The sequence below is a fragment of the Lissotriton vulgaris genome, chromosome 5, assembly GCF_964263255.1.
Source record: "Lissotriton vulgaris chromosome 5, aLisVul1.2, whole genome shotgun sequence".
In the NCBI taxonomy this organism is placed as follows: Eukaryota; Metazoa; Chordata; class Amphibia; order Caudata; family Salamandridae; genus Lissotriton; species Lissotriton vulgaris.
Window position 1 is genome coordinate 837,349,516 of NC_141693.1, and position 14,297 is coordinate 837,363,812.

The 14,297-nt window shown below is 40.5% G+C and overlaps 1 protein-coding gene across 33 annotated transcripts in view; it reads left to right on the plus strand.

Annotated features, from left to right (window-relative positions):
• The window catches only part of SORBS1 (sorbin and SH3 domain containing 1), a 1,099,691-nt gene that overhangs the window by 806,872 nt on the left and 278,522 nt on the right, over nt 1–14,297 (plus strand). For 27 of the 33 annotated variants that reach the window (XM_086922349.1, XM_086922367.1, XM_086922341.1 and 24 more), the window contains 2 exons: nt 7,942–8,016; nt 8,331–8,393. The exons of 4 other annotated variants lie outside the window; for them this stretch is intronic. In XM_086922349.1, coding sequence (XP_086778475.1) covers nt 7,942–8,016; nt 8,331–8,393 — 138 coding nt within the window. The remainder of the gene's footprint in view (nt 1–7,941; nt 8,017–8,330; nt 8,394–14,297) is intronic. 2 more of the 33 variants (XM_086922348.1, XM_086922363.1) reach the window with 1 other exon arrangement.

Consider the following 14,297-nt stretch of genomic DNA (forward strand, 5'->3'; position numbering starts at 1 on the left):
GTTAAGTTTCAACTTTTGTGTTGATCGCCTTCAAGTTCCAAGATGCTTCAATGAACACTGCACTAAGCTCCGCCCTTGAAGGCGATCGACACCAGGTTAACATGCTTGTCCCTGTTCTATGCCAGGCCTAAACACATTCCTGAACCAAGAGACCTCAAACAGCTGAGCCAGTTCTCTATCTGACCAACAAGGAAAGTCTGCCGCAAATTCAATGTAACATTCTTTTCAGTGTGAAACATCCATCAGGTAGGGGCCTTGCCCGAACAGCTGTATAATGACCCTCTTGGTAATATGCCTGCTACATTTGCTGTGGTCTCATCTTTCTTATGGACAAATCTCAACTAGAATTTCATAAGTGCAGTACAATTGCCAAGGACATACAAGACAGAATGAAAACATCCTCATGAGGGACTACCACAAAGCCATCGCAAATAAGAAAAACTACTGTTGGAACATATTAATGTAAGCAGCTGATCCAACAAAGGCACATGTTCACTAATATATTCTTACACAGATCCAACCCAAAGCATTGGGGAAAACTCCTTTCTATTTTTGAATTGATGATCACCAAGTATTAAGAGAGTAGGTAGTCCCTCATGCTTAAGGTAAATCTAAGTGGGTACAAGCTAAGTCCTGGATTTGCTGCAACAATCAACGTGTATAGTTTGGTGCACACCTGTTTAGTGTACATGCTCAAAGAATACTGTGTGTTCACCCATAGACTGTTTTCAAATTGTGAGATCCATGGCAAGTGTTTTATTTCACTGAGCCTCCTTTTTCCTCATTATTTCATATCACAGTAACCTCAAATATGTGAGTTCAGCATGTGTGCTGCACAAAAAAATTATTTTGTTTGATGTAATAGGCTAAACCTTTGCTCCATGCAATATAAGTATCTAACCCACATATAGAAAACACATGACCCCTGTCTTTCCACTTAGTTAACTAATAGCACTGTCCTTAGTGGAGAGGGGTTAGGAATGTTTCTCATTCATGTTTAAAAACTCACTATTTAATAAATTCTCTCAATGTAGTGATGTTATCTGATGAGCTAAGATGAAACATTGCCTAACAATGCACTTAACCAGGACATACCTGTCCTGTTATTTCAGTACTGTAAAATGATCTCAATTCTGCACCTTGTCTGGGCGCTGTGCCACATCTATACTGCCCTTGTACTCTGGGACCTTTACCTGTCTCTTTCATAGACAAGATCATGATGCATCACAAGTTTATGGCATTGCAATTATGGTCAATAAAATGTTTGTCACAGCTGGACCTTCCTCAACCCCACACTCCTTCCCCTCTCTATCCCAAACCTGTCAGCTGCTATCCACTCTCTGTTCATGCTGTGCCCTTCAACAGTGGGTGGGGCTTCAGGTGTGTGCTTGAACATCCGCAAGGGGATGGCATCACCAGTTGTGTTATGACGGTGAAGCAGTAATGCTGCTCACCTTCCTGGTAGCTCGGTAAGAGGGACGTAGGGTTCAGGACTGGACATCTGTTTAAAGGACCGTGACCTGCAGATTTTAAAAGAATCTCATTTTGGGTGTGTTGTGTACTAGATCAATGTTGGGTTTTGGAGGTCAGTAAAAGTGACATTACTGAACAGTTAAAGATGATCGCTAGTTCCTCTTTGAAACTTTGGGTTTCTTACCTAATATTGGAAACTTTTGTAACATAATTTTGTTTAATGTCCTGGTGTCCGGAAGGCATGGACCATAACTAAGGCACTATTGCACTGGGTAATAGCCTTAGTGGAGTCATGAGAATATCCACCTCTTGCATTACGTGACTGCAAGTGGGAGCAACAACTGGAGATGAGACATTGGCCATTTGTGACTTATGAACTGTCTTTCTATTAGGAGAAGTTGGGAGCGTTAGTGTGGCACCCTGCGTGCTCGTACTAGTCCTGCACTTCTCGGCTTTGTAAGATGGAGGAGGGTAGGATGTTTCCTCTGGGGTGCTGAGGTTACCTGAGTGTGTATAGCGGTGAAGAGAATGGATGTAGGAGTAGGATGTAACCCTGCGAGAAAATTTACAATGTCTTCAGGAGTCTCATCATCGTAGGTAAGGGTTCTTCTTTGAGCTGCGGATACATTGGAGCACTAGGTTTAACCATCAAGTTGTTGTACATTTTTTCTGTCACCTTGTCATTAGTCAATTGTTGCATTTTTCTTTCAATTCATTCACTTGTTCCTTTATTTTTTCCTTATAATCCTTAACCGCATCGCTGCGGCGGTTATTTTTCCCCTACACGGCTTTTTTCCAAAAGCCGCGTTAGATGACGAGCTCAGCTCGTCATCCGCACACGCCCCCGTGGCTGATGACGAGCTGAGCTCGTCATCAGCATCGAAGGGGTTAAGACACCGCAACCGAGACTCATGGAGTCTCTTAGATGTCTCTTCATACCAATCAGTATGTGAATTCCATTGAATTTCTGGCACCCCACTTTTTCTTGCTTCCAAAACTTGCCTTCCGTGCACTATTGTATCCAAATCAAATGTTCTCACAGCCAGAAATCATTTAGAGGGTTCTATTTTGGGGTACCAGTGCCATTTAATCAAATACATGCAGGTCATATGCCCATAATTCACATACATATAAAGCACTGGGGTCCCTTTTGGAGGGGTGACTTCCCTTGATCCTGTCCGCCCATAACTCAATTTATACCAGACACTTTCATAATAAACACAAGTAAGGGCTAGAGCAGTGTAGTGCTTACGTAGTCTTACATTTTCGGTGATGTTTCTTGCTAAAGAGCAGTACACTAGATATCACTCTAGACTCAATTCACAAACACGCTTCTCGCTAAAGAGCAGTACACAAGGTATCACTCTATACTCAAGGCACAAACATCGTTCACTGTGAGAAGGGCAAGAAGAAGGGAAAAAACACTACTGGAACACAACTGTAGATGCAAATATTCTCCGTTGGATCATGATTTCACCCAACCCCTTTTGCGTTCAAGGAATTCATCTTTTTGAGAAACTTGGTGCGGCTGAACTGGCCAACGGTTAAACCTCAATTTACAACGGACTTATTCGATTTTAAAGCTCAGAATTCTTACCCAACACCCTGTATTCTATGCTCATACCTTGTGTCATCTATATTAATGCCTGTTGCACTGTACCTTAGAAACCTTAAAATGTTACCCTTACATGTCCTTAACCTCTTTCCTATGTGTATTCTGGCAACCTGAGTCCCCTGCAGTCCTGGAACGTGCGCGCTGAGAGCGGGCCTGCAGTCACAGCTAAGACTGAGAAATGACTGACCTGGGATTTTTAATAAGTCTCTTTTACCTTCCTGAGGTATGAGCACTTGGTTGTTCAGGGGTGAATCATATACTCTGCAGCCCTTAAAATGCCAGCGACTTGTCCTCTGAGTACACAGCACCAACATTTTTAGAAGAAGAACACTTTACTCAGGTAATACCAGAATACACACTTGTTTAGATGCGTCGAGGAAGTGTGTTGCCCGAAACATCAGCCACCGGCCTCCTCCTTAGACTGAAAGCACAGGCAGAATAAGGATGTTCATTACTACACTTCTATAGAAACCTACTGCAAGTTTCAGGGCCTAGCTGGACAAATGACTCATTTCTAACCTGCTCTTCAAGGCAGTATCTTGAGAAAGGCAATGGTAAAGCACCTCGGTAAGGATGACATGATAACCAAACCGCGTATAACACAGAACCTCAAGTGGGGCACAGTTGTTTCTAACAAATTTAGCTTATTGTAGCAATAGTGCCATGGGTCCTAATGTAAGTATGTAAAATGGACTGTGTTTTTTAGTGGGCTCCTCTCACACCTGGGCCCCAATGGAGTTGCTTCTGCTACACTAATACTAGGTAAGTCCCAACGTTATTGACTAAGATTCTAAATCACTCTTGATCAGGACTACTGTTCCACATTGTGCCATTAAATCAGCCTCAGCATATCGACATTGCTCAGCCAAATCCAACAGAAAAACCTTTACATTTGGGTTCAAATAGAACCCACCTGTTGTCCCTAATCCTATTCAGTGTATGCATATGGTCTCTCTCATGTCCCATTGTGCTTTACCACCTTTATATGCAGATATTTGCTAATAATATGCATTGAACTCAAGACGTACTCTGTGTAGGGTGTCCTCAGGACCTTGAAGCATATATCCACCAGTATGGAAAAAGGCTTCCTCTGACTGAATCAATAGGAAATGCATGTACCTATCATACTAGGTTCTCCCATACATAACCTAGTTGTTGCATGCCCTGCCCCCCTCCTGGGTCAAGCTGGATTCCTTCGCAAACAGTAAAACACTTTCAATCCACTTCAATACCAAGTTGTCCTTTATCTGAAAATCAGTTTCATGGACAGTCTGTCAGTTGAAATCTTTATTCGGCCAATATATGCGACGATAAAAGTAAAGAATGAAGATCATTTTACATTTGTGTAATTAAAAGCAATAAAGACATATAACATAGATAAGATGTGTCAAAATTCCTTCAAAGACAAACCAACATCACCAGCAACCCGTCCAATATAATTGAAATGCATACGTTCTACTAAAAAGCGACTGTAATTGCTAACTACAGCAATTCTGGGTTAGATAGTAATCATATGACCAGTGGTTAACACCTTTGTGGCGCACGGCGCACGTCGCGGTGCTCATGACAAGCCCAGCTCGTCTTGAGGCACTGTGGAGCTGTGCTCATGACGAGCTGGGCTCGTCACAACTCTGCCCACTGATTGATTCTCCCACACAGGCGGGGAATCAATTGTGGGTGGGCACACCGCGGCAGTTATGACGAGCCCAGCTGGTCATGAGCACAGCTCCACTGTGCCTCATGACGTGCTGGGCTCGTCATAAGCATGGAAGGGGTTAATGTGCATACATGCTTCTTATTTTGATTGCAGCAACAATATAGCTAAGGTCAGCATTGCAAATTTCAGCATAAGATAAACTTTGCAAATAAATTAGGCCCTCTTTATGGGATACAAAATACTTGTTTAAAAGAATGGAAAGCCTGTTTTTAAGGTATCCTACTTGCGAATTATGAATGAGGTGGGGCAGGACCGTGTTTAGTCTATTCGACTGTACTGTATTGGAAAATCTTCTAAATAAAATAAAAACATTTTTCTTTAAGTAAAAGAATGGAAAGCAAAAAGTTTAATCTAAGGAAGTCCTACAATGTGCAAAAGAGCATGAAGTGCATAGTAGATTGAGCGGTAGCCGCATCATATGGACAACATGGAAGAGATGTATGTCAAGTGCATTCTATTGGAAAGGCCACATGAAAGTGGACTGTATTCAAACTCAACCTATCGAGATAGAATCTATGCTCTGGCTTAGTTATCCAGATTAGTTAGGGCTCCAAGCCTGTAGATACAGAAATTTGCATGCACCTAATGACAGATAACATGTTAGGTATTCTTTCAAGCCTAGTTTCTTGTCTAAATGCTCTGTATGCCCCATTTAACAATCTTTTTGGAACTATGATCAACATTTTCAGGACTGTCAAAAAAATGAGTGAAGCCCAAGGCATCAAAAGGTATTTTTTATATAAGCCAGCCATAGGATAGCAGTCATGTAATCTAAATGTAAACCTCGGCTACCACTTTTTTTGAAAATTGGGTCTTAGGTGTATTCGATATCTCTAACCATAAAAGAAGCGGGCCATTCCAACTTGTTCTTCGATAAAACATAAACCAAATTTCATTTGTGCGAAGAGGCTCACGGTATTTTTACGGTCATCTAACAATCTGCCCACAAAGCTGTTTTTGGCAAGCTGAGGTTTCCCTGAAGGAGCATGACCCCAAACACCAGCACCACAGGTGCCCACTTATAGACATTTACTGTTATAGAACTGAAGCATTTCCCAGATCGGCTTTTGACCCAGCCTTTTGGCAATTCTAAATATTGCGTCACCATCTGTCCCCGTTTTCTGCGCTCTTTGAGTCATTAGCCTGTCCCATCGCCCATTAGTGTCCAATAAAGTGCCTAAGTAATTCGAAGAAAACACTTTCTCAGTGAGTCTCCCTCCTATAAAAAAATGTTTTAGATTTAATATTTTTTGGGCCACATGACATAACTAAAGACTTTTCCAGATTCAACTTAAGTTTAAGACTGAGCATAACATTGTTAAAACCATCTAAAAGCCTCTGGAGGGCATTCGCTGGCCGAGCTAAAAGAAACAAACTTCCAACTCTCCATACTGAGGAGCTTTCCTTCACTGCTTGAGGCAAATTACAACAGCCACCTGGATGTGACATGCCCCAGAAATGACCTTTCTGAGGGGTTACACAATAGCTGTCTTTTAGGCTTACCAGCACATGTCCAGAACATTATAGTGCAGACTACCCTAATTTATATACAAGGCACCTTGAGTTAGCATTCAGCATCTTGCGCACCACCTACAAACAGGGTAGTTTAGTATCTTTCCCTATATCGTGAAAGGAGTTTAATAAAACATTATGCACCCTGTGACAGTTCTTAGGTAATTTACTGTATGATGCCCCTGTAAAATATTTTGCCTTGAATAGACTACTCAAAAGATTAATGAAGTGAGCATAAACCTTCTACTTGCTAGAAAAAAGTGAGATCACCAGTTCCAAATCATTATGAGGAGATTACCCATATCGGTAATATTCACTTTCATATATTAGAGGTTGCCCCTCTACTTTGTAAAGGAAGTGACAGACAAAGTGTTGTCAGAAAAGGAGACATTGCGGGTTTGTAAACTATCGTCTTTAGCCCTATCATTATTGAATGAATATGGCAGTTATATGTGTTTCTGACTAAACTGGAAACACATCTGTTTGACCTCATTTTGTCTCACTTCTGAAGAGCAATACGTTTTTCTGACATTAATAAAGGTTCTAAAATTGGTCTTTTCACGCTCATAATGTTATACGGAAATGCTTATCCATTCAGTGCTAAAATCAGGGCATACATTATTGTGATCACGTGCAGTTTGCATGGATTCCGCACACTTAAAGACATACCCCTCAAACTTGAAGGATAGTGGTGCACCAACAATTAATTTAAAAAAAATGCAATTATGACTGGGAAATGGTCAAGACTTTGATTAGGGCAAATGTCAGGTATATTTGTTGACAATAAGCTTTACGCTTTTAAGTTTAGAGGTGCCATTACGCATTGAAAATCTTGTTTCATAATTAAAAATGGCACTTCATTCCACTGCAAGCAAAATCACTAATCAAGTAGTCCTGGTTTTTTACCCAAATATTACACATTTTTACGTGTTCGTGGTTTATGCTTGAAAATGGAAAGTAATAAATCATTCAGATTTTTGGTAAACTAAATTATGTGTTGTACATAATTTATTTCCTGGTTTATATTCTCAAAATCTCATCAATTAATCTCTCCCCATTAAACAGTCAAACATTTTAGCAATTACATAATTAATTTTCTGGTGTTTGCCCTAATGAGAAGTTAAAGTCATAGATTATCAATTGTTATGGAATAGATTTTCAATGACTATATTGTTGGTCAGTTATCATTAGGTGTTATGTTTTGAATAAAAACAGAAACCATGAAAACAGATAGAAGATAGCAAACCTGCTTTTAAATGTAGTATTTCTGTTTGTGGAATTTCACCTGGAGTGTTCAAGGAATTTAGGATCTGTCTAATAGTCCATGTAGGTCTGTATTTGGAGCCTACTGTGCTACAGTTCAGTAAGGCATCCCTTTCATTATTTTCCTCAAATATTTGCAATTCACGTGGTAATCGTTTACAAATGGCACGTATAGATATTCAGTTCGAAGCACCTATTCTTCTCAGCCTTGCTGTCACTGAATCGTGGGGCTTAATTTGTACTCTGCAAGATAGGACACAGATGTGAGATGCAGCAATAGGATTATCATACCTTGCTCACCATTTCTTGCTCTTTACAGCTCTCATCTCTGTTCTTTTTCACAATTTGTGCCTCTCCTTAGACACTCCAGATGAAAACACTTATTGCCCAACCTACAAATTCCCTGATCTTCCTGAAATCCAGCAAAAACCAAAAGGTACCAGTAGTTTAGCCAGAATTTGTTCCTTGTCCTTCTTTGCTTTGATTCATTCAAGTAGCTCAAGTAACATGCTTTAGGAAGTAGCTTTCTGTTGTTTACTAACAGCAGCTTTCTTTGTGTTTCCACAATACGCGTGTGCTGCAGATTCCATGTGAAAAGCAAATCCCTCTCATGATATAGTTTAGCTTGAGCTTCTTACTGTTTTGAGCTAACCTAAAAAAAATAATAAACCATTGATAATGAAAGTGGAAATTATAACTACCTTTACATCTGGATCCTCTCAAATCCACTTCCGCTTTTCTCTGCTGCAGACGACAACCCTTATACTCCTACCTACCAGTTTCCTGTGTCTACTCCTAGCCCTAATTCAGAAGGTACTGTACTCAAGAATACTGTGGCTTATTTGCACAAATACTGCCTTGAAGTGTATGTGATGATATAATCTGCCTTTGGGGGTGTTTTGGCTTTGCTGTGCTCTTTTGGCGTGTTTTTATATCCTAATGACTAACACCGGAAAGCAAGGTAATTTGTTTATTTTCAGCTGAGTTAGTGTTCATGTATGTAGGGTTTGCCTTACTACCATGTAACTTCCTTTAACACCAAGTAGCAAAAGTAATGACTTATTACAAGCTAGTAGTGATGTAATTGAGCTTCTACTGTGCACAGATGTTAGTTTTCAGGGTTTGCTTCATCTTCTCTTTGTGAATTCACAGGCAGGAGACAGAGCTCTCAGGGCTTTTTGTGGGTCCTATATCTCTAACTTAGGGGGTCATTAGGATCGCGGACGGACTTGAGTCCGTCCGCGACCCCAGAGCATGAGGGAACGTCCGCATGGGCTGCGGCGTTCCCTCTGTGCAGATTAGGATGTGACCGCCAGGGTGGCGGTCACATCCTCTATTTTTAACATTGCTGCGGGTGGAGCTTCAAGCTGCACCCGCAGCAATGTTAAAAATGCATGCACAGCATTTGCGTGCACAAAGCGGCAGGCACCGCGCGGTGCCTGCTGCATTGTGCACGCAAATGCAGGGGGGTACCATAGGTACCCCCCATGTGCACCCCCCACTACACCTAGGGGGCCCGCAATGGGCCCCTGCAGTGCAGTTACACATGCTTTTCCACGGCGGAAAAGCCGCCGCGGAAAAGCATGTTTCCATGCACATCCTAATCTGGCTGAAGGTGTCTAAGAGACACCTTCACCATTTTAGTGCTTTTCCGCCGCGGTTGTAAGCCAGCCGCGGCGGAAAAGCTGCGGACCTAAACCATGACCCACCAGCCATCCTAATGTGGCGGTGGGTCCTGGTGGGTCCGCAGAGGATTTTCCGCATCCTCCGGGCCGGCGGTGGCTTCCGCCGGCCCGGAGGATGCGGAAAATCCTCCATCCTAATGACCCCCTTAATGTGGAATCATTGCTGGGCTCCTCCCTGGTGCTTAAGGACTTCTTTCAAAATACAAAACGAGACGGTATCTCCCTCATCATTACTATCATATAAGCAGGAGAGGCATGCTTAAGTGATAATTAAATAGAGTTAACAGTAGTAGCCCAGGGTCCTGCAAAGAGCAGGGCCTGTGGCAGTTAGCCTCACTTGCTCCCCCCCCCCCCCCCCCCCCCCCCCGTGACGGCCCTAGCTGGAGGCCTGTCCCACCTACTGGCTGCAGTGACAACACTTTGCTGCACAACTTGAGTAAACCTTTTTGTTCTGCCACCTTTACACTGGCAATGGAAGCTGCAACATGATTGTTATTCATGAATAAGCAGTGGTCAGGCCATCCCCCAGCCCTCCAGTATTAGGGAAGCCAATTTGTGCCTGCCGCTAGAGCTCAAACTTGAACTACTGTTGCCTGTTTGCTGCTCCTCTGCCATCATAATAACTCCCAAAAATATAATGGTGGGCCTTTATTGATAAGAAAGGAGAGCGTCTCTGAACACCTCAGTTTGGCAATCCCTTGCCTCTTAGCAAGGCTGCAAACCAAACACAGTGTAGGTCAGGGAACAAGCGTATTATAGCATATACAAACTCACAACCTTAGATCAACTATATGCACAATTATATATATTATACATTCTGAGTATTATGATAGCATCTCTACTCTAAATTTTTAATTGCTCTAGTTTCTTTTGAGTCCACATCAGTTCTTATTTTGTAAATAAATAAGGGCCGGGGCCTAAGATATTCCGTAGGGGGAAACAGCCTTTACAACGCAACTTTTACAACAAACTACCATTACAATGCAGTCATTACATCGCAACATCCCTTACATCTCATGCCATTACAAGGCGACAATTACTTCGCATGACACTACAACGCATACCATTACAACTCAGTCGTTACAACGCATACCATTACAACGTATACCATTACCACGCATAGTACCCTTATACTATCCAAAACTTACCCTACTGTTGCATCCCCTGGAGTTAGAATAGTAATTTTTACCTCTACACTATCCAACACTTACCCTACTGTTGCACCCCCTAGAGTTAGAATAGTCATTTTTACCCCTACACTAATCAACACTTACCCTACTGTTGCACCCCCTGGAGTTAGAATAGTATTTTTTACCCCTATACTATCCAATACTTACCATCCATGAAATGTAATGTTATGTGTTGTAATGGTATGCGTTGTAAAGGTAGTATGCGATGTTATGGAATGCGTTGGAAAGGTAGTTTTAGACAATTCGTTGTAATGGCATGCGTTGTAATGGAATGCGTTGTAAAGGATGTTGCGATGTGAAAAATGCTTTGTAACGGCATGCGTTGTAAAAGTATGCGTTGTAACGTCATACAACCTTCCGTAGGAGGCCACTGCACATGCACCACCAACACGACCTGCCAGTGATTCCGCATGCCAGTATAAACACTCTGTACTAAACATCATAATCCTATAAATGTGGCATGGAAAATTCCAGGCTACCTAGAGCAGTATGAATGGCAAGGATGCGCTAGAATTATTTTTAAGTGTTTATTTACCTGTTAACCTGCTGTGTACCATTAAAAATTAGACAGACAGTACCACAATGTCAGTGCTGGTGTTAACATTAAGGTGCCGGGGCCAAGCACCTGCATAAATTAAGCACTGGTTTACATTGTGCATATCCTAATAATGAAGGCAGGTAATAGTTGTAAATTAATCTATGTGTACCATAGGTAATCAAGTTATGTATGACCTTTGTAATGAACACGTATTTTCAAAAGCAATTGATCCCAGATCTGATTAGAGAAATTGTTGAGTTCAAGCATTAACCATATGCTGGTACGTGTGACACAAAGATAGCTAATCAACATTAGTGTAAAAACAGTACTCATTTGATCAGTGCAATGTACACCACACCATCTTATTTTACATATAATCAAATTTGTGAAGATGGTATATGCTAAACAAATGCCCATGCGTTAACCAGTTTCATTTTAAGCAATCAGATGGGTAGGTGATAGCTCATAGTGTTGGTCCACACCACAAGCATGTTTGAAGTCACGTCCAAAATTAATATTTTGAAAAGGAAACGCAATATGGAGTGGTTAATACAAACTGGTACTTATTATATTACATGGGAGTTGGGCTTAGGGCAGTATTCTATCTTTGAAAAATCTTTGTGGAATATGTAATGGCAAGTTACACTAAATAAAGCATCCAGAAAGTGACCAGTGTTATGTTAATCATATTGAAGACTTGGCAGTGACAACTATTATAACTCAACACCACATGTGAATTAGAACCCTTGTTAATAGTGGCATTTGGCATAGAAGCAGAAATGGTCTGTATAGTACTATGCAAGGTTTATTAAGTGGTTAGCAGAGAGTATTTTTTTAGAAAATGCTGACTTGTTACCCATCATGTCTCTGAGTGGACTAAAATCTTAATCGGACAAAATTAGTTCACAGCTCGAACATTGTTGTACATCATCATATATAATTATAAGCTATATATAATATATATAATATAAGCTATTTCTGAGAGCATTATTTTATAAAGTGATGCCATATTTGTCGAACTAGGCAGACCAAGATTGAAAACAACAATGTGACCCCCCTACATTATTGTACATCATTACACATAAATACTGTGATCAGTATTTTACTATTTTACAAAGTGTTGCTTTGTTGGACAGACCGTTGAGAGAGAGAGAAAAGGAATGTCACCACTAAATCTTAAAGATAAGTGATTGGGACGAAAAACATTATGATCAAATTCAGTAAAAATTGACTTATAAAGTGCTGTGTAATATACTCTAATCTAACTCCCAAGGGCACGAGACTCACCAGTGTGCAGTCGTAACTCCTCGTATATGTATTGCAGTTACACATGGGGTGCAATGTTGGCCCCAGTTTTATAGTTCCGGTCACGTATCCTTATCCTTAATGGCATACTGCGTATGGACGCCATATTGGAATGAGTATGCAACCCAACATCAATAGTAACATTGTTCCTCACTTTGTGAGGCAGCATGTCTCCCTAAAGACAAGTTGCGTATTGTCGGCATACTATAATCGGTAAATGACAACAAGTTAATGTTTCTTGGTGTATATATGATAGCAAAAATATGAAAGCCTGATTTTAAAAGACAGTCATACTTGTCTTGAAGTGTTGTCTCTTGAATAGTGCATTTCCATATTACTAATGTGCAGTTTATATAACCCAATAACAATAATAGCAATAGTCCTGGGTATGTGAGGTAGCATATATCGATAATGGCACACTACTTATAGGCTCGATATTAGAACTGGTATACAACACCTAGATGATGTTCCTCTATATGTGGGGTAGGAAAAATAAAAAAACACTACATATGAAAAAAAAGGGTCCTAATAGTTTTTAAACATTATCTTATAAAGTAGTGTACTGTTAAATTCACCAATGGATTTGAGTATGTAAATCTACATTTATCACTTAGCACAGAAGACGAGCATTTGACTATCGTAAATTATTTTGTCTTATGTTCGTGGGCACCCATATCAAAGTCCAAAGTTCATTTGCCGTTGGCTACACTGGTTCGACCTATGAGCAGAATATGTGAAAGGAAGCATATAACCGATGTTTAACATCAAATGATTGTGTGCCCATGCACAGAAAGTGTGATGTGGGCTCCTATAGGAATCTTAGTAATTAACCAATATGTCTCTAAATTCACCATGATCAAACAACCTATATAGGAGGCGTGTGTATCATTTGTGTACATTGTCTCACAGTTTGTTACTGAAAGTCATTACATTCATAATCTGTGTTGTGCCCATTATCAATAATTGTGACATGTCCATTTCGATTCACTTCTTCTATGCATATGTGCCCTATCTTCCCCTCTGTTGCCTTGAAAGAGATCTTTAATACCATGGATTTAAAATTAGTTATCTCCTTGTGACGTTCAATGTAGTGATCAGTCATTGGGTGTTTAGACTCCATATTTTGATCGCCCTAACATGTCCTTTATATATATATAACTTTAGAAGTCTGATAATACTCTCTATATAGATCAAATTAAAGTCACATGACATGAGGGATCCAAATTATTTTTGTGTGTTATATTTGAACTTCTGTTTTCTGATTGCATCATATTTGCACTTATTCCAGCCATTGCAAATATAAAAACCATTTGGTTTGGTAGGTATCAATTGTCTTTACTTGGTTCCAATGGGATGTAACTTGGTACACAGTGTTTCTAAGGGCTTCTACCCCTCCAATAGATGATATTAGGTTTTTAGTTCTTCGTGTGAGGTATGGTACCTCTAGCAGTAGAGGCTAATGTGTTTTACAAATAAAAATATACATAGCTATCACAATGTACATATTATTCTTCGTAATTATCCTTAGATATTCCTCTTATGTTATTGTTACCTCCTGCCTTCCAAGCAAGGCAAGTCACTCACTTTAGAGTTGATCTTTCATTTGTGTAGGCGTGAAGGGGATGCGGGTAACAGAAGAATACACCACGCGCTGAAAATATAGGGATTTCAGGGGTTTTATTCTTTTGAATGACAAGGATTTCCGGGCTCTTTTGTATTTCAGTCCCATAAGGTTTGTATTGTCCTTTTGAAAAAAAAAATATATATATATATATATAACTAATGATCCTTTGCTTTAGGTATAAGTCAAATTAAATAAACTAGGAGTTTTAGGAGGAGTTATTTCTGGCCGTCCCCTCAGGCTCCAGAAGGACTTGATCCTGGTGTGGCTGTTTCCGTCACGTCTTCCCAGGGCATTCAGAGAAAAAGGGAGGGGGGAAAAACAAAGGGAACAAGGTTTTAGTGTCGGGCCTTTTTGGCTTGTATGTTTTGGGTGCCA